Source organism: Delphinus delphis, chromosome 20 (assembly GCF_949987515.2).
Source record: "Delphinus delphis chromosome 20, mDelDel1.2, whole genome shotgun sequence".
Classification (NCBI taxonomy): domain Eukaryota; kingdom Metazoa; phylum Chordata; class Mammalia; order Artiodactyla; family Delphinidae; genus Delphinus; species Delphinus delphis.
The window spans coordinates 3,988,992-4,014,262 of NC_082702.1; the positions used below are offsets into that span (position 1 = coordinate 3,988,992).

The 25,271-nt window shown below is 51.6% G+C and overlaps 4 protein-coding genes across 8 annotated transcripts in view; all 4 read left to right on the plus strand.

Moving 5' to 3' along the window:
* Positions 1-25,271, plus strand: part of LOC132416835 (NACHT, LRR and PYD domains-containing protein 2) — a 1,001,898-nt gene that overhangs the window by 489,457 nt on the left and 487,170 nt on the right.
* LOC132415786 (leukocyte immunoglobulin-like receptor subfamily A member 6) lies at positions 18-9,763 on the plus strand. Of its 3 annotated transcripts, none has more exons than XM_059998875.1 (8): positions 18-51; positions 211-246; positions 430-714; positions 862-1,164; positions 1,392-1,688; positions 1,950-2,252; positions 3,774-3,775; positions 9,620-9,763. In XM_059998875.1, exons 1-8 carry the CDS (start codon positions 18-20, stop codon positions 9,761-9,763), a joined length of 1,404 nt encoding a protein of 467 aa, XP_059854858.1. The 3 variants fall into 3 exon arrangements, with proteins under 3 accessions (XP_059854858.1, XP_069396253.1, XP_059854857.1); XM_069540152.1 differs by lacking the exon at positions 3,774-3,775 and adding an exon at positions 9,430-9,477 and having other exon boundaries at positions 9,627-9,763; XM_059998874.1 differs by lacking the exon at positions 3,774-3,775 and having other exon boundaries at positions 9,627-9,763.
* Positions 3,990-5,717, plus strand: LOC138413920 (leukocyte immunoglobulin-like receptor subfamily B member 2). The gene is made up of 5 exons (XM_069540248.1): positions 3,990-3,999; positions 4,094-4,169; positions 4,255-4,292; positions 4,516-4,568; positions 5,592-5,717. Exons 1-5 carry the CDS (start codon positions 3,990-3,992, stop codon positions 5,715-5,717), a joined length of 303 nt encoding a protein of 100 aa, XP_069396349.1.
* Positions 13,732-18,739, plus strand: LOC132416664 (leukocyte immunoglobulin-like receptor subfamily A member 6). 3 transcript variants are annotated; one of them, XM_060000149.1, is made up of 9 exons: positions 13,732-13,765; positions 13,925-13,960; positions 14,144-14,431; positions 14,579-14,881; positions 15,109-15,405; positions 15,666-15,968; positions 16,087-16,089; positions 18,416-18,463; positions 18,603-18,739. In XM_060000149.1, exons 1-9 carry the CDS (start codon positions 13,732-13,734, stop codon positions 18,737-18,739), a joined length of 1,449 nt encoding a protein of 482 aa, XP_059856132.1. The 3 variants fall into 3 exon arrangements, with proteins under 3 accessions (XP_059856132.1, XP_059856131.1, XP_059856133.1); XM_060000148.1 differs by lacking the exon at positions 13,925-13,960 and having other exon boundaries at positions 13,732-13,769; positions 14,112-14,431; positions 18,416-18,460; positions 18,594-18,739; XM_060000150.1 differs by lacking the exons at positions 16,087-16,089; positions 18,416-18,463 and having other exon boundaries at positions 18,618-18,739.

Consider the following 25,271-nt stretch of genomic DNA (forward strand, 5'->3'; position numbering starts at 1 on the left):
CACAGGGACGAGACGCCATGACCCCCAGCCTCACGGCCCTGCTCTGCCTTGGTGAGATGGAGGAGGGGGAGGGGAAGCCCCAGACAGGGACGGACCCATCCCCACAGCCAGGCTGCTCTGTCAGGAGACCCCAGGACTCAGGAGGCTCACGGGTAGGAGAGGCGCTGCTCAGGATTCAGGGCAAACCTCTCACAGGGGTCTCTCTTCCAGGGCTGAGTGTGAGCCCGAGGACCCAGGTGCAGGCAGGTGAGTCTGTCCCCAGGTGTCCCACCTCCCTACTGATCATGGGGACAAGGGGCCACCCCCAGGCAATGGGGTGGGGAACAGCAGTTCTGGGCTGAAGGAGGGGGAGTCCGGGAGGTTGGGGGCTGAGAGCTGGGGACCTGGGGGTGAGGATGTCTTGTGACCCAGCCTCTGATGTCCTTCCAGGCACCCTCCCCAAACCCACCATCTGGGCTGATCCAGGCTCTGTGATCCCCTGGGGGAGCCCCGTGACCATCTGGTGTCAGGGGACCCGGGGGGCCCGGGTGTTCCGTTTGGATAAAGAGGGAAGCTCACCTTCCTGGGACAGACAGCCCTCACTGGCGCCCGGGGACAAGGGCAACTTCTCCATCCCACACATGACACAGGACTACGCAGGGAGATATCACTGTTACTACCTCAGCCTCACTGACAGGTCAGAGAGCAGTGACCCCCTGGAGCTGGTGGTGACAGGTGAGAGGACACTCGGGGGTCCCAGCATCGGGCTATGCCCTCAGGAAGGGGGTCTGCTCTTAGGGGTGTGTCCCTCTCACAGCCCAGCCCTGAAGGAGGGAAGGGGGGTGTGAGCCCCATTTGACAAGCTCCCCCCTTCTTTCCTAGGGGCCCACAGCAAACCCACCCTCTCAGCCCTGCCGAGCCCTGTGGTGACCTCGGGAGGGACCGTGACCCTCCAGTGTGGCTCATGGCAGGGACTGGACGGGTTCATTCTGACTACGGAAGGAGAACCCAAGTCCTCCTGGACCCTGGATGCACAGCGAGGCCCCCATGGGCACACCCAGGCCCTGTTCCATGTGGGTCGCGTGACCCCCAGCCACAGGTGGATGATCAGATGCCACGGCTTTTACAGGGACACCCCCCAGGTGTGGTCGGCCCCCAGTGACCCCCTGGAGCTCCTGTTCCCAGGTGAGGAGGTCCCACCCTGGCCTCACGTACTTCTTGAGGCACGAGACAGATTATTAGATGCTTTTCTCCCAGGATTGTCCCAGATGAGAGGGTGGGGTGAGGGGGGAGCAGGGCGCACAGGACAGAGACACAGAGTGTAAGCGACAATGAGGCCTGGGGACCAGGATGGGAGAAGGGGCTTCATGGGAGGAACCAGCTCCTACAGCCCAGGGCTGGTCTTCCCCCAGGTGTGTCTGGGAAGCCCTCCCTCCTGACCCCGCAGGGCCCTGTCGTGGCCTCTGGACAGAGCCTGACCCTCCAGTGTCTCTCTGACGTCGGCTATGACAGATTCGCTCTGTCCCAGGAGGGGAGACAGGCCCTCCCCCAGCGCCCTGGCCGGCAGCCCCAGGCTGGGCTCTCTCAGGCCGACTTCCCCCTGGGCCCAGTGACCAACACCCACGCGGGCCGGTACAGATGCTACGGTGGACACAACCTCTCCTCCGAGTGGTCGGCCCCCAGTGACCCCCTGGACATCCTGGTGGCAGGTGAGGAGCCAGCGGGTCAGTCAGGGACGAGACTCTGCACAGGCCCTGCCGGGGGAGCCCCAGCTGGTGATGCTGGGACCAGGCATGAGGGGCCCCCAAGGAGGGGGAGAGAGAGACAGAGAGAGACGGGGGTGGGCAGGGAGAGGGAGAGACTCGGAGAAAACAGAGACAGACAGAGATGAGGGGCCTCAGGGAGGCCCTGCTGAGTCGCAGTTCAGAACCAGGGGGCAGACAGCCCCTCACCCCCCTTCCTCTCTCTAGGTTCGTTCCCTGACACGCCCTCCCTCTCGGTGCAGCCGGGCCCCCTGGTGGCCTCAGGAGAGAACGTGACCCTGCTATGTCAGTCAAGGAGCACAAAGGAAACTTTCCTTCTGTCCAAGGAGGGGGCAGCCCAGCCCCCACAGCGTCTTAGATCAAAGTACCGAGGTGGGCATTTCCAGGCCAAATTCTCCATGAGTACCGTGACCTCAGCCCACAATGGGACCTACAGGTGCTACAGCTCACTCAGCAGTAACCCCTACCTGCTGTCACACGCCAGTGCCCCCCTGGAGCTCGCGGTCTCAGGTGAGGGGACCCAGCCCTGTCCCCTCTGTGTCCCTGTTGTCAGCTCTGAAGGTGACCCCCTTTCTAGGATAGGAGTGAGGGGGGCTCCAAAGGAGAGTCCAGGGAGGGTGATCCGGAGGGGGTCCAGCCTGCAGAGGGACGGACGGAAACCAGGCCCTCCCGTCCCTGCTGCTTCTCACGTCCCGTCACCAGGCTTCTCAGATAGGAGGAGGGGGAAAGCCAAGGGCAGCCCCAGAGCAGAGACAGCACCAGAGTGTGAGCAGAGGGGGGATCCCAGGGAAGCCGCAGCCCCTCACCCAAATACAGGCATTTTCCCAGGATCCTCTGGGGACACCACCACCCACACACAGGGCCCAATTCAAGAGCTGGTGAGCCACTGGGGCCTCTGCCCAATATGTGGACACCTGGCCCCAGGCCTGTCCCTTGAGGTCCTCAGCTGCTCTAAATCCTGACCCAATCTCAGCACAGCTTGTGTCCCAGGGGGGCTGGGAGTCAGGTAGAGATGCTGGAGTGACCACAGGCACCAGGAGCTCTGAGGCTGGTGGATGAAGGGTGGGGGTCATGGAGAGGGAATGACCCCTCGGGGCCCATCCTGGGGGAGGAGCAGTGGGCTGACGTGGGGAGAAGCAGCTCCCAACCCTAACCTCCTGTCCTGACCCCCAGGAGGCTCTGAAGTTGGGGCCCTTCCCCCCACGGAGCCAGGCCCGCAGACAGGTGAGTGAGGGTCTGTGGGACATGGTGTTGGGCCCAGGGGGGCAGGGCTCAGTTATGGCCTTAGTTCACGCACCTCTGGAGACGCTGACTTGGACCCCTTCCCCTGCCTGGGCCTCAGTTTCTCCAAGTGTAAAAGCAGAGAATCGTGGCCCGGAGCTTAGATTTCCTTCAGTTCTGACTTCTGGCTCTGACCCCCCAGGAGAGGAGGCCTCACAGGGAGGCCCCTGAGGATGTGACTGTATGGGGGCCTGTCCCCAGTGCCGCAGTGGTCGTGGCATTGTACAGGGCGGGGTAGGGAAAGATGAAGAGTCCCCCGCACATAGCCGGCCCCTCCCCCAGTCCCTGCTGTGATGGGGGAGGGGAGGGTAACAAGGAAGGACCCTCGGCTCCAGATGAGACCCTCGGACAGGCCCCCCTGCAGATGAGAAGCCCCCAGAGCACAAAGCTGGTGTCCACCTTGGGCGGGGCGCGGCAGGAGGACAGCTCAGGGAGCCCACAGCCCTGGGTTCCAATCCCAGCTCTGCCACCTCCAGACTGGGTCACTGGGGTTGGTGAATTCCCTCTCTGTGCCTCAGTTTCCTCATCTGTAAAATGGGTGGGGTGGGTTAGAGGAGATGAATGCACAGACCCCAGCACAAGCCTGCACACAGTAGGCGCTCAATTAAAGGGCATCTTGGGCTCATGCATGACGTCACTGGTGCCCCAGGTCTCAAATGGTACCTGAACGTCCTGATCGGGGTCTCGGTGGCCTTCGTCCTGCTGCCCCTCGTCCTCCTCGTCCGACACTGGGGTCAGAGCAGACACAAGAAGTCGGGTGAGTAGGGAACAGGGTGACCCAGACCCCTGGAGGTGGTGGGATTAGGGCACCAGCCAAAGGGAAACCTAAGAGATGGGCAAGGTCAGCTTAGAAAAAGATTGTCCAAAGTCTGAAACTCAACCATCTAGAAAGAAAACATGTACTGTCACCTGACATGTATAATTTAAGGTATTTTCCTCCTTTTCAATCTCATGAAGTGTTGAAACATGTACGCAAGTATGAGTTCAGGTCTCCTTCTTTCCTCCTGAATCCCGAGTGAGTGGCAGGGGTCGTAAGAGTCCCAGGGCCGAGCCTCTGTCATCTGCCCCAGCCCAGGGCGAGGCTGATTTCCACCCTCCCGCAGGGGCTGCAGACCCAGAGCCCAAGGACACAGGCCTGCAGAGCAGGTAATTCCTGCCCCGAAGACCCCCAGGCCCGCCCCGCACGCAGCTCCCCCTCATTCTCCCCCTAACACGCCTGCCTCCTCCCCAGCTCCTGCCCGGCCGCCGCCGCCCAGGACCAGGCCCTCTGTGAGCAGAAGAGGACGGGGTGGGGGACACAGGGTTCTGGAGGCACCTGTGTGGGGGAGGGGAAGGCTGGGAAGGGGTGGGCTCAGGGGGTGCGGACTGAAACCCCACACTTCCCCTCACCCCTGGTCTCAGTGGCCCCTTCTGGATGCACTGCGGGGGCTCCAGCCCTGAGCGATCTCAGGGGATCCCACCAAGCGATACACACCCTGTTCTGCCCCAGCAGATGCTGCCGTGAAGGACACACAGCCTGAGGACGGGGTGCAACTGGACCATCCGGTGAGACCCCTACTCCTGTCCAGGCCACCAGAGACCTTCTTGTTGCCAAACTCAGTCCAATGGACACGTCTCTGTCCTCACATCCCAGCTCCAGCAGCGTCCCACACTGACCTCTCCTTCCGGGCTTCCTGGGTCGTCCTGCTGTGACTCCACCCCTCCTGCTTCCTTGTGACCTCATGGCCCCTCCTTCGGGGTCCCCTTTCCTGGCTCCCCGTCCTCTGTCTGACCTTCTGGCGTTGCAGAGAAGCCCCACATCTCAAGAGGATTTGTGAATAAGTGAATCACCCTAAAGTCCACAGGCCCCTCTTCCTTCATTCACCCAAAAGCGGTGCACAAGGAGAGCGCATCCCCCCGGCTCCCTGTAGGTGCTGCAGGTGCAGCAGGGAGCTCACCTGGTGGGTGAGAAGACTATATGTAAAGAAGCAGGTAGCGTCCTAGAATGCAAGGTCCCGATAAGGAAAGTAAACCAAGAGAAGGTGACAGAGTGCATGGTGGGGGGGCAGCAAGTGCAAAGGTCCTGAGGCAGGGACGTGCTTTTGCAGGAAGATGGCCGTGCGGCTGGAGCCAAATGTGCAAGGGAGATAACGTGTTAATACAGAAATCAGAACCGTAGAAAGAATCCAGAGGCTCCAAGGTGTTAGGAGGTCCCCGGAGTTTCCATCAGGAAAGTGACCTGACCTAAGGTTTTAAAGCATCACTCTGCCAACACAGTGGAAAGCTGACGGAAGGAGATCACAGTGGATCCAGGAAGTCCCCTTTCTGTCCTACTCTCTCCCTCCAGCAGAACAGGCAGGATGCAGACCCCCAGGAGGGGACGTACGCCCAGGTGAACCACTCAAGATCAAGACTAAGGCGGGGAGTGGCCACCTCTCCTTCCTCCCTGTCGGGGAGATTGCTGGACCCGAAGGACAGACAAGCGGAAGAGGACGGGCAGAGGGACGGTCAGGTGGGTCTCATCCTTTCCGGGACGCCAGGCTTCCCCCACCCCAACCACACACCCTCCCTCCCTCTCCCCCACCGCAGACCGCCGCATCTGAAGCCCCCCAGGATGTGACCTACGCCCAGCTGAACCACTCGACCTTCAGACGGGAGACTGCAACCCCTGCCCCCCAGTCAGGGGAGCCCCCAGAAGAGCCCAGCGTCCGCTAGCCCAGGAAGGACCCAGATCCCACGCTCCAGGGAGGAAGACTGCACGGACCCCGGAAGGCACAGGAGCTGCCTGCCCGCAGTGGACACCGCCTAACGACCAACAGACAGCCTGGACTCCCAACACAGACCACCAGGAGCCCCTGGGACCCTTTGGCAGTCACCTGATTCTACCCTCAAAGATAACTAATATCCTTACGTTTGGGAAATAATGCAACAGACTGCTCAAAAATCAATGTGTGAGTTGAAAACCAAAATCAAAACGAAAAAAAACAAAACAAAAGTGGGAAAATGTTTTCAATGAATGATAAAGTAAATAATACACATCAAACATACGAAATGAGAAAATTAAGAATCATGAATGAATATATTAGAAAAGGCTTCAAACAATCGATGACCTAACATATCATACCAAGACTTCAGGAAAAAATAGCAAATTATTTCAAATGAAGGTAGAAGGTGGGAATAATAATGACAAGGGTAGCTAATAATGAAGACAACCAAAAAGTAGAGAAAATCAATTAAGGCAAAAAATAAACTCATTCTTGAAAACATTCATGAATCCTAGCCACCACAGCCGAGGGAAAAAGAGAGAAGGCTCACACTTCTAATAGCATGAAAGGGATTGCAGACAGCACTACAAATCCTACAGACGTTATAAAGATAGTAACAGAACATTATGAGAAATTTGACGCCAACATACAGAAAATGTAGATGGGATGGAAATCTTCACGTGTACAATTTACTAAATGGATATAAGAATAAATGGAAAATCTATCACCTTATACATTGACTCTAATCCAAACTTACCCACGACTGAACTATATAGAATCTAACAAAGTCAAAATGAAAGAAATAGGAGAATGCTGGTTCCCGGGGTTGGAGCGAGGGGGAAATGGGAAGATATTGGTCAAAGGGCACAAGCTTCCAGTTATAAGATGAGTAAGTTCTGGGGATCTAATATACAGCATGGTGGTTACAGCTAATCACACTGTATCCCATTCTTGAGTGTTTTGAGGAGAGCAGATCTCAAATGTTCTCACCAAAAAAAGAAATGGCGACTGTGTGATGGGATGCAGACAAATGCTGTGACGGTCATCACTGTCCGACGTGTAAGTGACCAGTTCAGGCGGCTTCACTGGTGATTTCTTCTGAGCACTTATGTACTCGTGAAAGACACACACACACGCACACACACCCAAATTGCACAAACATTTCCCGAGAACAGAAAAAGAAGAAACATACCTCAACACATCAGATCAGAAAAATATTTACACCAAAACCTGAGAAGGGAGTTATACATGGGGAAGTCAGAGGAAGATCTCTCACATGAGCTTAGATGGAAATCCCTAAATAAAGTGTACACAAATGAGATGTAGTGATACATTAAAAGGACATTACTTCATGACCATACTGTGGGTTTCTTTTTCGAAGGATAGAGTAACTTAAAATTTTAAAAATCTGTCACATAATGCAATACCTTAATAGAACAAATAAAAAATAATCACCTTAATAGATGCAGACAAAGCCTTTGATAAAATATACCAACAATTCCTGGTGAAAATAAAAACGCATCAGAAATAGAAGGGAATTCCCTTTCATTGATGAGGGCATGTTTAACAACACTAGACGTCATTTGTACAGGTGAGAACCTGAGGTCCTTTCGTCTACGACTGGCAATGATCCAAGTATGTTCCATATGACCACTTGTATTCACCAGGGCCCTGGAGGCACCAACCACGTAAGTGAAACAAAACAAGGCGAGAAGCTCTGAAGTGGATAAGAATAATATTGTATTACTAAGAGACTGCACAGCTGTGTTCGCAGAAAATCCAAAATAATGTAAAGATCTTCTACTCTAATTAAAAAGTTTTCCTGCATCGCTGCATACAAGGTCAATATATAGAATTCAACTGCCTTCGAGACTTCCGGTTCTGGATGGAGATGAAGTAAAGGAATGTCTCCCTGTTCCCTGACTTTATACCAGTGACCTGATTGTATACTGCTGACTTCCAAGAGCCGTAAGATAATATATTGGGGCTGTTTTAATCCACCAAGTTTGTGGTAATTTGTGGGACAAGGAAACAATACAACCACTTGAATTTACTTTTGATTAGTGTTTGCATAGTAATTTTTCATCCTTCTACTTTTTTAATGTGGTAGAATATACACACCATGATATTCACCACCACTGAAACATCATTAAAGTGCGAAGTTAGTGGCCTTAAGTACATTTACCATGTTCGGCAATCATGACCACTGTCCGTCTTCCAGAACATTTTCATAATCCCAAACAGAAGCTGTGTACCCATTAAGCAAGAACTCCCCATGCCCCCTGAGAACCAGGCACTAGTCATCTCCATTCAAATTCCTGCCTTAGGGAGTCTGGCTACTCTAGGCTGTTCGTGTCGGTGAAATCATACAAAATGCGACATTCTGTGTCAGCCTTAGTTCACTCTGAATAATGTTTCCAAGGTTCATTCATATTGTTCACTCTTTTACTTTTAACCTATTTACATGTTATATTAGAAGTGAGTTTCTGGGACTTCCCTGGTGGTGCAGTGGCTGGGAATCCTCCTGCCAATGGAGGGAACACGGGTTCGATCCCAGGTCTGGGAGGATCCCACGTGCAACTAGGCCCGTGCGCCACAACTATTGAGCCCTCACGCCACAACTACTAAAGCCAGCGCACCTACAGCCCATGCTCCACAACAAGAGAAGCCACTGCGATAAGAGGCCCACGCACCGCAATAAGAAGCCGGCGCACCGCAACAGAGAGTAGCCCCCGCTCACCGCAACTACAGACAGCCTGTGCACAGTGATGAAGACCCAACACAGCCAAAAATAAAGAAAGAAATAAATTTATTTTAAAAAAAAAGAAGTGAGTTTCTTATGGACTTCATAGTGTAGGTGGTGGTTGTTTTCTTAAACCAATCTTACAAGCTCTTTTAATTGCTGTGTTTCGCCCATTTACATATAATATTATTACTGATAACACTGTTATTTAGGTTTGTCATTTTATTTTTTCAAGTTTTGTCCCCTCTCTTTCTTGTTCTTCTATTTAGCCTTTCCTGGGATTTAGAAACATTTTTAGCATACCATTTTAATTTCTCTATTGGTGCTGTAACTGTAAGTCTTTGACTGCTGTTGAAGGGGCTGTTCTAGAGATTATCAGGTACATACCTAACTTTACACAGTAAAGACAGAGCTAGTATTTTACCTCTTCAAGGGAAATGTAGAACCCTTACAAATCTATAGGTCTCTTTATTCTTACCCCTTTATGTTGTAGTTGTTGTATGTGTTCTTGCCACATAGAAGCCCAGGGCTGTGTCGGGGCCTATGGGGCCAGGTCAAGGTGAGTGAGCTGTCCCCACACCTCCTGCTGCAGCTCCACAACCACCACCCCCATCACCTGAGGGGAGAAGAGGAGGTCTGGGCTGACGGCGACCAGTCTGGGGACGGCTATGGAGTGACATCTTGGGAAACTGAGGCCATAAGGGCAACCCTGACACTTCAGGTCCACATCCTTTCAGGACAAATTGAAACCCCACGTGTTCATCTTTGCCTCCTGATTAGATGCAAATGAGACACTGGAGATGCTCACCTCCAGGTACCGGGACTGGCATGTTTCGTTCCAGAGACTCATTCAAGATCAAAGAGATTACTTAAGCATTTCTGCATCTCCTCACCCATACCCTGTCTTTTTTGTTCTCAGGGGTAACTGACATTCTCAGTCCATCACAAAATAAGTCAGACGCCAACAGTGATGAGTAGCAGAAATGCTCAATTTTGGGTTGGGCTCCGAGGGTCACAACCTGTTAATGGAATGCAGGTGACCTGAGTGGACATGTAGGGATCCTGGGGTGATTTGGGTCTGCTCTGACCTGTGACCTCTTTTTCCACAGTTCCTAGCCTCACACCCCCAAGACTACACAGTGGAGACTCTCATCCGGATGGGCATGGCCGGCTCAATCCTGCTGGGCCTCAGGATTCTGCTCTTTCAGGCTCAAAACGGCCACGGAGGAGCCCAAGATGCAGCCAGGAGGTAAACAGAGGGAACAAACCCACCATTCGGTGAGTTCGATCCTTGTATGACTAGGAGGTTTGGGAGGCAAATCTGCAGTATGAATTCAGGGAACTGTCTGCTGAGAATTTCATGGGGTATCAATGCTGGCATGCAGGAAATGCCTGGGTTCTTGCTGTAGAGACTCTTCCGTAATTAAAGTGTGGTAATTTCCCTCCTTACCATTATTGATTATTCTTGACTACTCCCCTTCTTTTTTAACTCCTCTGATTTGAGGCTACATCCACATCGCAGGTTTGGGTCCACACCTGAAGTCACCTTCATGCTCTGCCACTTTCTTGTAATACATTTTGCTTTATTTCTAATTTCCACACTCACTGGTGTGTGCTATTGACCTCGATCCCTTCAGCCTAGAACCAGAATGTTTTAAGCAACTGAGTAAATGGGTGAAATTCAGGTCTAGTTTAAAACACATAAATCCAAAACCATTTCCGAAAACCCTCTCTGGACCCCCTCAAGGCTTATTCCCCTCTAAAATGATACACGGAAGAGCTTCTGCCAAAATACCATCAGTTTGAATGAGCACGAGGTGGACTTCCCTGGTGGCGCAGTGGTTAAGAATCCACCTGCCAATGCAGGGGACAGGGGTTCAAGCCCTGATCCAGGAAGATCCCACATGCCATGAAGCAACTAAGCCGGTGTGCCACAACTACTGAGCCTGTGCTCTAGAGCCCGTGAGCCACAACTACTGAGCCCGTGTGCCACAGCTACTGAAGCCCACGCACCTGCAGCCCGTGCTCCGCAACAAGAGAAACCACCGCAATGAGAAGCCCACACACTGCAACAAAGAATAGCCCCCACTTGCCACAACTAGAGAAAGCCTGTGCGCAGCAATGAAGGCCCGACGCAGCCAAAAATAAATAAATAAATAAATTTATGAATGGGCGCAAGGTGTTTGAAGCGACAGCCAGGTGGTGAGCTGGCAAACCAGCTCTATGAAAACATCCCTTTTTCTCAGTGTTCTGATTTGTGTACATTATCTGTTGCTTTGATAAGTACTCCCTTCATGCCCAACTTCAAGATGCCCGTTTGAATGCACTGGATACACAGTTGGGAACAGCATCAACTTTCACAAGAATGAGCCAACTGTGGCACCTCGCAGATGACCCTGAGGTCCTTCTATTCTGTAGGTCATAGTAGTTTCCACCTCAATCTTATGCCACGGTTTCAGTGGAATTGTGATGCCCAAACACCAGTACATTCACATTAGACGTAAATAGAAAACAGAGGCATAATCAGTTGTGGGAGACATGCTGAGCCCGACATGAAGGTTTAACATAGGAGATGTGAGTCCAAGCAGGTCGGACACGCCCAAGTCTCTCACATGTATGCATTTCTCCCCTGCTGACCCCTTCACCTTTGCCCCTTAATGATAATTTGGGTGAGTATAGAAGGCCTCACTGACAGTTAATTCCTTGACTGTATTTCCCCATATCTTTTGGCGTTTTCTCCCTTCAATTTCCTTCCCTTTGCTGCGAAATAGCAAGACACATTTCACGTATAGACACGTGCACCCTAGCAATTGTAAGTTCTTGCTACATCTCTGTAAAAGACCAACAATTGGCCTTTCATACTGTCGCAGACATTGTCCTCACTGATTTCATTCTGAAATTCACGATATCCATGGGCCCTGTTCTTTCTACTCCTCATCTACCTCAACTTTCTAATTCCAGTCTCTCCGTACTGCATCCTAAACAAACTCCTCACTATTGTATTCCAAGTTCATAATTGGCTCTTCAGCTGTATCTTCTCCTTGATGGAAAGAATATCTTGAGTGTATTAATGAAAGTATTATTTTTTACCTGTAAGGTGTTTGCCTAATTCATTGCTAAAATCCTATATACTTCTGCAGTATAATCCCTTTTGCTGTTTCCAGAATTTATTTTCCTTCTTCAATTTTTCAGATGTGTAAACATGCTTAAATTAAAATGTTTCATATATTCCTAGTATTCTATCTCCTTGGATAGGATAATACAAGTTACTAGCTCTGCAGATAGTCTTCTTAGCACTTTTTCTCAGTATTAGGATTTATCTCTTATGTTCATTCCTAATGCTCAGCTCCCAGACACGTGATTTTCTATAGAGAGTTTCTCCCAGGTCTGTCCTGACATTCAGAGATGAAATGGGTGACTTCTTGTGGCTGCCCTGCCCCAGAGCATCCGCTCTCTCAAACTCAGCATCTGACTAGGCATGTACCTGGCAGAGATGACCCCAAGTGAGCCTCACACTCACAGGTGGGACAGATATCCATGTACAATTATAATGAATTGAAGCTGTTTTACAACCACACAGAGGACACAGCTCAGTGCTGACCTCGGGGATGGGTCAGTGGGCAGAGATATCCCAGTGCCTGGCCACAAACGAGGTGGAGGGGCAACACCGATTCCAACCTTGACCTGAAGCCCTGACCCCTCCCTGCCTGTGAGGACCTCAGGTCCTTGTCCTTCCACACAGAGGTGGAAACCTCTATTCTAATGACCACTTGCTGGACTCAGGCACTGGTAGTCACTAAGCTTTCACCTCTTTTTTTTGTTGTGGTCCCTTCTCCATTTAAGAAACTGGCATTTCTCTTCTCCTATAATAGACCATGCCTATGTATTTCATAAAAAACATAAGTAGCGGGAATGCCCTGCTGGCGCAGTGGTTAAGAATCCACCTGCCAATGCAGGGGACACGGGTTTGAGCCCTGGTCTAGGAAGATCCCACATGCCGTGGAGCAACTACGCCCATGCACCACAACTACTGCGCCTGAGCTCTAGAGCCCATGAGCCACAACTACTGAAGCCCGCACACCCAGAGCCCGTGCTTTGCAACAAGAGAAGCCACTGCAATGAGAAGCCCACGCACTGCAACGAAGAGTAGCCCCCACTTGCCACAACCAGAGAAAGCCCGCGCGCAGCAACGAAGACCCAATGCAGCCAAAAATAAATAAACAACAAAACCCCACCATAAGTAGCATTTCTCAGTGTCAGAGCAGACGGGGGTCGTGAGTGGGCACATCAGTCATCCATCCTGACTGTGGGGTCTGACACCTTCACCCTCTCATACTGGTTAGAAATTAACCAATATTGGGTCCCACCCATGTCCTGGCACCACTGAGCCCACAACCTGTCTGAAGAGTGGGGTCCAAACAACATGCTGAAGGCAAGGAAACTGAGGCTCAGAGACATAACTTCAGGGGTCAAGGCACACGGGGGGAGGATGACGAGGAATACTTAAATTAAATCAGCTTCGTCCCCCAAGTCAGAGCACTGACCCACTCTCTGTCCCATAAAAGTGAAGACAGGAGCATACAGTAAGGAGACAATGCCCAAGGATCAAGGGCCACCGAGCAGGCAGGAACGACTCAGGGGCTTCTTCCCAGGAAGGTGGGGTGGATGCTGTTTCAAGAAAAAGGGAGAAGTCCCTGAAGGGGGCTGAGACAGAAAGCAAACCCACACTCTGGGGCCAGGGGACCTGGCATGTTTCCTTCCTTATTGCCCCGAACTTCTCCTCTGTGCTCTTTGCCACACTGACCTCCACGGAGCTGTAGGCTGATGTTAAACGTGTGTCTCTGCTGATCTGAGCTCTGCGGTGCAGCAGGAACCTGCAACCTCCCTGAAGCATTGCCAGGGCCTGGGTGATTCCTGTCCATGGTGAGGACCCCACAGGGACCTGCTGATGGACCAGCTGAGGACGCAGAGGCTCTGAGAGGGAAAGACGTGCCTGGGTCACCCTTATATGGAAGGGGCGTCTCAGGAAGACACCGAGTCTGTCATGGGAATGAGAGCCAGGCTCCTGGGGAGGGGCAGTTCCCCTTCCTCTGGGGCTGCTGACGTGACAGCCCCGTGCCGCGGAGGACCAGCCTCCCAGTGGACACACCCTTGGGTCTCCGTCCTGAGGGCACCGTGCTCTCCTCCATCTGCACCGCCTGGACCACAGGAAGGAGACGCCATGACCCCCAGCCTCACGGCCCTGCTCTGCCTCGGTGAGATGGAGGAGGGGGAGGGGAAGCCCCAGCCAGGGACGGACCCCTCCCCACAGCCAGGCTGCTCTGTCAGGAGACCCCAGGACTCAGGAGGCTCACGGGTAGGAGAGGCGCTGCTCAGGATTCAGGGCGCACCTCTCACAGGGGTCTCTCTTCCAGGGCTGAGTGTGGGCCTGAGGACCCAGGAGCAGGCACGTGAGTCTGTCCCCAGGTGTCCCACCTCCCTCCTGATCATGGGGACAAGGGGCCACCCCCAGGCAATGGAGTGGGGAACAGCAGTTCTGGGCTGAAGGAGGGGGAGTCTGGGAGGTTGGCGGCTGAGAGCTGGGGACCTGGGGGTGAGGATGTCTTGTGACGCAACCTCTGATGTCCATCCAGGCACCCTCCCCAAACCCACCATCTGGGCTGAGCCAGGCTCTGTGATCCCCTGGGGGAGCCCCGTGACCATCTGGTGTCAGGGGACCTGGGTGGCCCCGGTGTTCCGTTTCCATAAAGAGGGAAGCTCACCTCCCTGGTACAGACAGGCCCCACTGGAGCACGCGGACAAGGGCAACTTCTTCTCCATCTCACACATGACACAGGACTACGCAGGGAGATATCACTGTTACTATCTCAGCCCCACTGGCTGGTCAGAGAGCAGTGACCCCCTGGAGATGGTGGTGACAGGTGAGAGGACACTCGGGGGTCCCAGCCTCAGGCTCTGCCCTCAGGAAGGGGGTCTGTTCTCAGGGGTTTGTCCCTCTCACAGCCCAGCCCTGGAGAAGGAAAGGGGCGTGTGAGCCCCATTTCACAAGCTCCCTCCTTCTCTCCTAGGGGCCCACAGGAAACCCACCCTCTCAGCCCTGCCGAGCCCTGTGGTGACCTCGGGAGGGAACGTGACCCTCCAGTGTCGCTCAAAGCAGGGACTGGACGGGTTCATTCTGACTAAGGAAGGAGAACCCAAGTCCTCCTGGACCCTGGATGCACAGCGAGGCCCCCGTGGGCAGACCCAGGCCCTGTTCCCCGTGGGTCGCGTGACCCCCAGCCACAGGTGGACGTTCAGATGCCACGGCTTTTACAGGGACACCCCCCAGGTGTGGTCGGCCCCCAGTGACCCCCTGGAGCTCCTGGTCCCAGGTGAGGCGGTCCCACCCTGGCCTCACGTACTTTTTGAGGCACGAGACAGATTATTAGATGCTTTTCTCCCAGGATTGTCCCAGATGAGAGGGTGGGGTGAGGGGGGAGCAGGGCGCACAGGACAGAGACACAGAGTGTGAGCGACAGTGAGGCCTGGGGACCAGGATGGGAGAAGGGGCTTCATGGGAGGAACCAGCCCCTACAGCCCAGGGCTGGTCTTCCCCCAGGTGTGTCTGGGAAGCCCTCCCTCCTGACCCCGCAGGGCCCTGTCGTGGCCTCTGGACAGAGCCTGACCCTCCAGTGTCGCTCTGACGTCGGCTATGACAGATTCGCTCTGTCCCAGGAGGGGAGACAGGCCCTCCCCCAGAGCCCTGGCCGGCAGCCCCAGGCTGGGCTCTCTCAGGCCGACTTCCCCCTGGGCCCGGTGACCAACACCCACGCGGGCCGGTACAGATGCTACGGTGGACACAACCTCTCCTCCGAGTGGTCGGCCCCCAGTGACCCCCTGGACATCCTGGTGGCAGGTGAGGAGCCAGCGGGTCAGTCAGGGACCCAGACTCTGCACAGGCCCTGCCGGGGGAGCCCCAGCTGGTGATGCTGGGACCAGGCGTGAGGGGTCCCCAGGGAGGGAGGGAGGGAGACAGAGAGACGGGGGTGGGCAGGGAGAGGGAGAGACTCGGAGAAAACAGAGACAGACAGAGATGAGGGGCCTCAGGGAGGCCCTGCTGAGTCGCAGTTCGGAACCAGGGGGCAGACAGCCCCTCACCCCCCTTCCTCTCTCTAGGTTCGTTCCCTGACACGCCCTCCCTCTCGGTGCAGCCGGGCCCCGTGGTGGCCTCAGGAGAGAACGTGACCCTGCTGTGTCAGTCAGGGAGCACAAAGGAAACTTTCCTTCTGTCCAAGGAGGGGGCAGCCCAGTCCCCACTGCGTCTTAGATCAAAGTACCGAGGTGGGCATTTCCAGGCCGAATTCTCCATGAGTCCCGTGACCTCAGCCCACAATGGGACCTACAGGTGCTACAGCTTACTCAGCAGTAACCCCTACCTGCTGTCACACGCCAGTGCCCCCCTGGAGCTCGCGGTCTCAGGTGAGGGGCCCCAGCCCTGTCCCCTCTGTGTCCCTGTTGTCAGCTCTGAAGGTGACCCCCTTTCTAGGATAGGAGTGAGGGGGGCTCCAAAGGAGAGTCAAGGGAGGGTGATCTGGAGGGGGTCCAGCCTGCAGAGGGACGGAGGGAAACCAGGCCCTCCCGTCCCTGCTGCTTCTCACGTCCCGTCACCAGACTTCTCAGATAGGAGGAGGGGGAAAGCCAAGGGCAGCCCCAGAGCAGAGACAGCACCAGAGTGTGAGCAGAGGGGGGATCCCAGGGAAGCCGCAGCCCCTCACCCAACTACAGGCATTTTCCCAGGATCCTCTGGGGACACCACCACCCACACACAGGGCCCAATTCAAGAGCTGGTGAGCCACTGGGGCCTCTGCCCAATATGTGGACACCTGGCCCCAGGCCTGTCCCTTGAGGTCCTCAGCTGCTCTAAATCCTGACCCAATCTCAGCACAGCTTGTGTCCCGGGGGGGCTGGGAGTCAGGTAGAGATGCTGGAGTGACATAGGAGGAGGGGGAAAGCCAAGGGCAGCCCCAGAGCAGAGACAGCACCAGAGTGTGAGCAGAGGGGGGATCCCAGGGAAGCCGCAGCCCCTCACCCAACTACAGGCGTTTTCCCAGGATCCTCTGGGGACACCACCACCCACACACAGGGCCCAATTCAAGAGCTGGTGAGCCACTGGGGCCTCTGCCCAATATGTGGACACCTGGCCCCAGGCCTGTCCCTTGAGGTCCTCAGCTGCTCTAAATCCTGACCCAATCTCAGCACAGCTTGTGTCCCAGGGGGGGCTGGGAGTCAGGTAGAGATGCTGGAGTGACCACAGGCACCAGGAGCTCTGAGGCTGGTGGATGAAGGGTGGGGGTCATGGAGAGGGAATGACCCCTCGGGGCCCATCCTGGGGGAGGAGCAGTGGGCTGACGTGGGGAGAAGCAGCTCCCAACCCTAACCTCCTGTCCTGACCCCCAGGAGGCTCTGAAGTTGCGGTCCTTCCCCCCACGGAGCCAGGCCCGCAGACGGGTGAGTGAGGGTCTGTGGGACATGGTGTTGGGCCCAGGGGGGCAGGGCTCAGTTATGGCCTTACTTCACGCACCTCTGGCGACAATGACTTGGACCCCCTTCCCCTGCCTGGGCCTCAGTTTCTCCAAGTGTAAAGGCAAAGAATCGTGGCCCGGAGCTTAGATTTCCTTCAGTTCTGACTTCTGGCTCTGACCCCCCAGGAGAGGAGGCCTCACAGGGAGGCCCCTGAGGATGTGACTGTATGGGGGCCTGTCCCCAGTGCCGCAGTGGTGGTGGCATTGTACGGGGAGCGGGAGGGAAAGATGAAGAGTCCACCGCACACAGCCGGCCCCTCCCCCAGTCCCTGCTGTGGTGGGGGAGGGGAGGGTAACAAGGAAGGACCCTCGGCTCCAGATGAGACCCTCGGACTGGCCCCCCTGCAGATGAGAAGCCCCCAGAGCACAAAGCTGGTGTCCACCTTGGGCGGGGCGCGGCAGGAGGACAGCTCAGGGAGCCCACAGCCCTGGGTTCCAATCCCAGCTCTACCACCTCCAGACTGGGTCACCTGGGGTTGGTGAATTCCCTCTCTGTGCCTCAGTTTCCTCATCTGTAAAATGGGTGGGGTGGGTTAGAGGAGATGAATGCACAGACCCCAGCACGAGACTGCACACAGTAGGCACTCAATTAAATGGCATCTTGGGCTCATGCATGACGTCACTCAATTAAATGGCATCTTGGGCTCATGCATGACGTCACTCATGCATGACGTCACTGGCGTCATGCATGACGTCATTGTGGGACCTCAACCCACAATGGGACCTACAGGTGCTACAGCTCACTCAGCAGTAACCCCTACCTGCTGTCACACGCCAGTGCCCCCCTGGAGCTCGCGGTCTCAGGTGAGAGACCCTGACCCTGTCCTCTCTGACTCAGTCAGCTCAGGGCTCTGTCCCCAGAAATGTCTGAGGTAGTAATGAATGAGGGGACACAGTGGGCCTCCAGAGAGGAGGACATTCAATGGCCCCTGACTCCAAAGTCTCATCACTGGATCCTGGGTCCTCAGCTGTTGAACCAGTGGGAATTCCCAGAAGTAGGAGAATAAGATTATAGGGTTCAATCTCAGACTGAACACAGAACACACAGCACTCAATTATTTCTGTCTTAAGAGGCCACTTTTCTCACTGATCCTGAGCACCGGGGGCACAGCCCCTGTTCCAAAGTGATTCCAAAGCAGGTTCTGAATTCAAACAACACATGGCGGCTGAGAGAATCCAATGAGGAGAGCAGAGGGAACCTGGCATATTAGAGGAAGGGTTCATTAAGGAACTGTGTAGAAGCTGTAATATGAGAATTGGAGGCATTGAGGACATAGAACCCAGGAGAAGGGCTCGTGTCTCTCCAACTCCTCACTCACACCCTCACTTTACGATTCTCATAAGCAGCTGACACCATCCACCCGCCACAAAACCAGTCAGATCCCACGGGTGATGAAATCACTCAGATATGGGGCTGGGCTCCGAGGGTCATGTCCTGTCAAGGAGAGGCAGGTTCCCTGGGTGGACATCCTGGCGTCTAGGGTGACTGGGATCTGCTCTGACCGTGTGATCTCTCGTCCAGAATCCCTACCCTCACACCCGCAAGACTACACAGTGGAGAACCTCATCCGGATGGGCATGGCCGGCTCCGTCCTGCTGGGCCTCGCGATTCTGCTCTTTCAGGCTCAACACGGCCACGGAGGAGCCCAAGATGCAGCCAGGAGCTGAACACAAGAGGGAACCGTGCACCGTCCCGAGTGCTGGAGCCCTGTCACCACCTTATGTGCCCAGGAGGTTCTGGAAGAGAATCTGCAGCACATGTTGTGTGAACTGTCTGACCAGGGAGGGAGAGACATGGTGTGGGTGCAGGAGAAGGCCCGGGAGTCCCTGTGGAGGACTGGGCCTCGGATAACCATGGTGCCTTCCCTTCCCACCAGCGATGACTCTCCCTGACTGCCCCGTCCCCTCTCACCCCTGTGACGTGAGGCACATCCCACATGGCAGGTCTGTGTCCACACCTTACACACCTTCATGCTCTGGCCCACTTTCATGTAACATATTTGGTTTTTTTAAATTTCCACATTGGCTGCTGTGTGCTATTGACCTCCATCCCTTCACTCAGAAACAGAATGTTGTTTAAGTAACTGAATAAATGGGTGAACTTGGGGTCCTGTTTCGAACAGATAAATCCAAAACTCTTCCCTAAAACTCTCTCTGGACCCCTCAAGCCCTTCTCTCCTCGTCAGATGACACCTGGTATCGTTTCTCCAGAAACGCCATTAGTGTGAAGGAACACCGTGGCGTTTGAAGTGACAGCCAGCTGCTGTGCTGGTAAACGGGCTTAGGAATTTATCATTTTGTAAAAAGCCCAGATGTGTGGCATTTGTCTCTTTCTTCAGTGTAAATCCTCTCTTCGGGCTTCCCTGGTGGCTCAGCGGTTGAGAGTCCGCCTGCTGATGCAGGGGACAAAGAATCATTCACCACGATCAAGTGGGGTTTATCCCAGGAATGCAAGGATTCTTCAATATACGCAAATCAATCAGTGTGATATACGATATTAACAAATTGCAGGATAAAAACCATATGATAATCTCAATAAATTCAGAAAGAGCTTTTGACAAAGTTCAACACCCATTTATGATAAAACCTCTCCAGAAAATAGCCATAGAGGGAACTTACCTCAACATAAGAAAGGCCATATATGACGAACCCACAGCCAACATCATTCTCAATGATGAAAAACTGAAATCATTTCCACTAAGATCAGGAACGAGACAAGGCTGCCCACTCTCACCACTATTATTCAACATAGTTTTGCAAGTTTTAGCCACAGCAATCAGAGAAGAAAAAGAAATAAAACAAATCCAAATCGGAAAAGAAGTAAAGCTGTCACTGTTTGCAGATGACATGATAATATACATAGAGAATCCTAAAGATGCTACCGGAAAACTACTAGAGCTAATCAATGAATTTGGTAAAGTAGCAGGAGACAAAATTAATGCACAGAAATCTCTTGCATTCCTATACACTCATGATGAAACATCTGAAAGAGAAATTAAGGAAACATTCCCATTTACCATTACAACAAAAAGAATAAAATACCTGAGAGTGAACCTACCTAAGGAGACAAAAGACCTGTATGCAGACAACTATAAGACACTGATGAAATAGATTAAAGATGATACAAACAGATGGAGACATATACCATATTCTTGGATTGGAAGAATCAACCTTGTTAATGACTATACCACCCAAAGCAATCGACAGATTCAATGCAATCCCTATCAAACTACCAATGGCATTTTCCACAGAATTAGAACAAAAATTTCACAATTTGTATGAAAAACAAAAGACACCGAAGAGCCAAAGCAGTCTTGAGAAAGAAAAACGGAGCTGGAGGAATCAGACTCCTTGACTTCAGACGATACTACAAAGCTACAGTAATCAAGACAGTATGGTACTGGCACAAAAACAGAAATATAGATCAATGGAACAGGATAGAAAGCCCAGAGATAAACCCACACAGATATGGTCACCTTATCTTTGATAAAAGAGGCAAGACTATACAATGGAGAAAAGACAGCCTCTTCAATAAGTGGTGCTGGGAAAACTGGACAGCTACATGTAAAAGAATGAATTAGAACACTTCCTAACACCATACACAAAAATAAACTCAGAATGGATTAAAGTCCTAAATGTAAGGCCAGACACTATAAAACTCTTAGAGGAAAACACAGGCAGAACACTCTATGACATAAATCACAGCAAGATCCTTTTTGACCCACCTCCTACAGAAATGGAAATAAAAACAAAAATTAACAAATGGGACCTAGTGAAACTTAAAAGCTTTGGCACAGCAAAGGAAACCATAAACAAGACGAAAAGACAACCCTCAGAATGGGAGAAAATATTTGCAAATGAAGCAACTGACAAAGGATTAATCTCCAAAATATATAAGCAGCTCATGCAGCTCAATATCAAAAAAACAAACAATCCAATCCAAAAAAGGGCAGAAGACCTAAATAGACATTTCTCCAAAGAAGATATACAGGTTGCCAACAAACACAGGAAAGGATGCTCAACATCACTAATCATCAGAGGAATGTAAATCAAAACTACAATGAGGTTTCACCTCACACCAGTCACAATGGCCATCATCAAAAAATCTACAAACAATAAATGCTGGAGAGGGTGTGGAGAAAAGGGAACCCTCTCGCACTGTTGGTGGGAATGTAAATTGATACAGCCACTATGGAGAACAGTATGGAGGTTCCTTAAAAAAACTAAAAGTAGAACTACCATATGTCCCAACTATCCCACTACTGGGCATATACCCTGAGAAAACCATAATCAAAAAGAGTCATGTACCACAATGTTCACTGCAGCACTACTTAGAATAGCCAGGACATGGAAGCAACCTAAGTGTCCATCGACAAATGAGTGGATAAAGAAGATGTGGCACATATATACAATGGAATATTACTCAGGTATAAAAAGAAATGAAATTGAGTTATTTGTAGTGAGGTGGATGGACCTAGAGTCTGTCATACAGAGTGAAGTAAGTCAGAAAGACAAAAACAAATACCATATGCTAACACATATATATGGAATCTAAAAAAAAAAAGGTTCTGAAGAACCTAGGGGCACGACAGGAATAAAGACGCAGACGTAGAGAATGGACTTGAGGACACGGGGAGGGGGTAGGGTAAGCTGAGACTAAGCGAGAGGGTGGCATTGACATATCTACACCACCAAATGTAAAATAGATGGCTAGTGGGAAGCAGCCTCATAGCACAGGGAGATCAGTTCATGCTTTGTGACCACATAGAGGGCCGAGATAGGGAGGGTGGGAGGGAGACGCAAGAGGGAGGGGATATGGGGATACACGTATACACATAGCTGATTCACTTTGTTATACAGCAGCAACTAACACAACAATATAAAGCAATTATACTCCAGTAAAGATGTTTAAAAAAAAAAAACACAAAACCACATGATCATCTCAATAGATGCAGAAAAAACATTTCATAAAATTCAACACCCATTCATGATAAACACTCACCAAAGTGAGTACAAAGGCGACATATCTCAACATAATAAAAGGTATTTATGATAACCCCACAGCCAACATAATACTCAATGGTGAAAAGCTGAAAGCCTTCCAGCTGAATTGTGGAACAAGACAAGGATGCCCACTCTCACCACTTCTGTCCAACATAGTTTTGCAAGTACTAGCCACAGCAATCAGACAAGAAAAAAGAAAAAGGTATTCAAATTGGAAGCAAAGAGGTGAAAGTGTCATTGCATGCAGATGGCATGATACTCCATATAGAAAACCCTAAAGACTCCACACAACAACTATTAGAACTGATAAGTTAATTCAGCAAGGTAGCAGGATACAAGACTAACACAGAGACATCTGTTGCTTTTCATTCTACTAACAGTGAAATATCAGAAAAAAATGTAAACTATCAATCTCTTAAAATTGCATCAAAAATAAAATACCTAGGAGTAAACCTGATGAAGGAGATGAAAGACATATACTTTGAGAACTATAAAACATTGATAAAGGAAACTGAAGATAATTCAAAGAAATGCAAAGATATCCCATGCTCTCAGATTGGAATAACTGATACAGGTAAAATGGCCATACTACCCAAAGCAATCTACAGATTTCACACAATACCTATCAAATTACCCATGACATTTTTCACAGAACTAGAACAAATAATCCTAAAATTTATATGGAACCACAAAAGACTCAGAATTGCAAAAACAATCCTGAGGAAAAAGAACAAACCTGGGGGCATAACCCTCCCAGACTTCAGACAATACTACAAAGCTACAGTAATCAAAAGAGAATGATATTGGCACAAAAACAGACCCAAGGATCAATGGAACAGATGTGAGAGCCCAGAAGTAAACCCATACACCTATGGTCAATTTTAGTATTCGACAAAGGAGGCAAGAATATACAATGGAGAAAAGACAGTCTCTGCAACAAGTGGTGCTAGGCAAACCGGACAGCGGCGTGTAAAAGAATGAAATTAGAACATTCTCTAACACCATATACAAAAAAAAATTCAAAATCAATTAAAGACCTAAATGTAAGACCAGATACTATAAAACTTCTAGGGAAAAACATAGGCACAACACTCTTTGACATAAATCACAGCAATATTTTTTTTTGGATCTGTCTCTTTAGAGTAATGGAAATAAAAATATATATATAAACAAATGGGGTCTAATTAAACTTAAAAGCTTTGCCCAGCAAAGGAGACTGTAAACGAAATGAAAAGACAGCCTACTCACTGAGAGAAGTATCTGCAAACGATGGGACCAACAAGGGATTAATTTCCAAAATATACAAACAGCTCATGGAGCTGAATATCAAAAAACAAACTACCAAGTTAAAAATGGACAGAAGACCTAAACAGACATTTCTCCAGAAGACATACAGATGGCCAACAGGTACATGAAAAGACGGTCTACATCACTAATTATTAGAGAAATGCAAACCAAAACCACAGTGAGGTTATCACCTCTACCGGTCAGAACGGCCATCATCAAAAAGTCTACCAATAATAAATGCTGGAGAATGTGTGGCGAAAAGGGAACCCTCCTACACTGTTGGTGGGAATATAAATTGGTGCAGCCACTATGGAGAACAGTATGGAGGTCTTTTAAAAAACTAAAAATAGGGCTTCCCTGGTGGTGCAGTGGTTCAGAATCTGCCTGCCAATGCAGGGGACACGGGTTTGAGCACTGGTCCGGGAAGATCCCACAGGCCGCGAAGCAACTAAGCCCATGAGCCACAACTACTGAACCTGCGCTCTAGAGCCCGCGAGCCACAACTACTGAAGCCCGCGCGCCTAGAGCCCGAGCTGCGCAACAAGAGAAGCCACTGCAATGAAGAGTAGCCCCGCTCGCCGCAACTAGAGAAAGTCCGCAGGGAGCAACGAAGACCCAATGCAGCCATAGGTAAATAAATAAATTTATTAAAAAAAAAAAAAAAAAGAGTTACTGTCTGGGGGACAAGAGGTGGGGAGGAGCAGAAACGACTCAGAGGTCTGGATGGAGAGGAATGACCAGAAGGTGCTGCTGTGGATAGAAACAAGAAAGTCAGAGAGGAAGGGTCTGTGAGAAACAAAACCGCGTTCCCAGTGCAGGAGGCAGGTGGTGGTTCCTCTGTGTGTCAGTTGACAGGATTAGAAATATCCCCCCGAGCCTCCTTCTCCCCTGGGGTCATCCGTTCTGTGACAGCCCCACCGGCTCCGCTAGACAAGCAAGGCAGACAGCGGAGGAGCCCTCAGTGCTTCACCCGCTTCCACCTCACATTCAATGAACCCATCCAACAGCCCTGGCCCAAAGCCCCGCGAATCCATGACCCTGGTCCAGCACCACAGTCAAGCTCGGCGGCAGACTCAGGACTGGTCGCTGCAACCCAGCACCTCCTTCCTGGCTCTTCCACCCCAGGGCCTCACTCCCAGCTGAGGAATTTGATTCTCATGGCCCCAACCTGATCTACTGCAGGACCCTCCCCTAAAAATAATTCTTCCAGGGTCTCCACCTGCCTTCAAGTAAATTCCAAGTATCTCCACATGACATTCCCTGAGGCTGACGATCAGAAGGGGCTGACCTCTCAGGACCAGCGAAGCTAACTCCTACCTCAAAGCAAGCTCCTCCCAGTTACCCACCTCCCCTCCCCAGACGCACACCTGAGTTCTCACCACACTTGTGTCTTCTCAAGGGGTCATCTTTGAGCCGATTATGAAAACCACAGACCCCTTTCCAAACCACCTAGAAGTCTTCCTGATTCATCCCACTCAACTGCGAATGTATTTTGTTGTAGGATTTCTGGAAGGGTTACAGAAGAAAACCTCATCAACCACTCAGATACTGACCCACTCATCACCTAGTGGTCAGATGGTGCCGGAGCTCTATCACTGTTTATTACCACCACAGTCCTCCCACAGTCCAATCCCTGCAGAGCGGCGACCATCTCAGCACAGCTGTGTGTTCATACCTTCCTTTCCGGAAAATTACCCTCTTGTCTTAAGGATAAAATCCAGGCACACTTGCAGGGTGCACTAGACCCTGTAGGACCAGGGCCCTGCATCCCCTGAACTCCAGTGCTCAGAACAGCTCCCCCTCTTCCCGGCCCAGGGTGCCGGCCCCTCACCACTCCTGTGCTAACCTCTATCAGCTTGGGTCTCTCCTTCTCCAGAAAGTCCCCGCACTTCCATCACAAGCTTGCTGG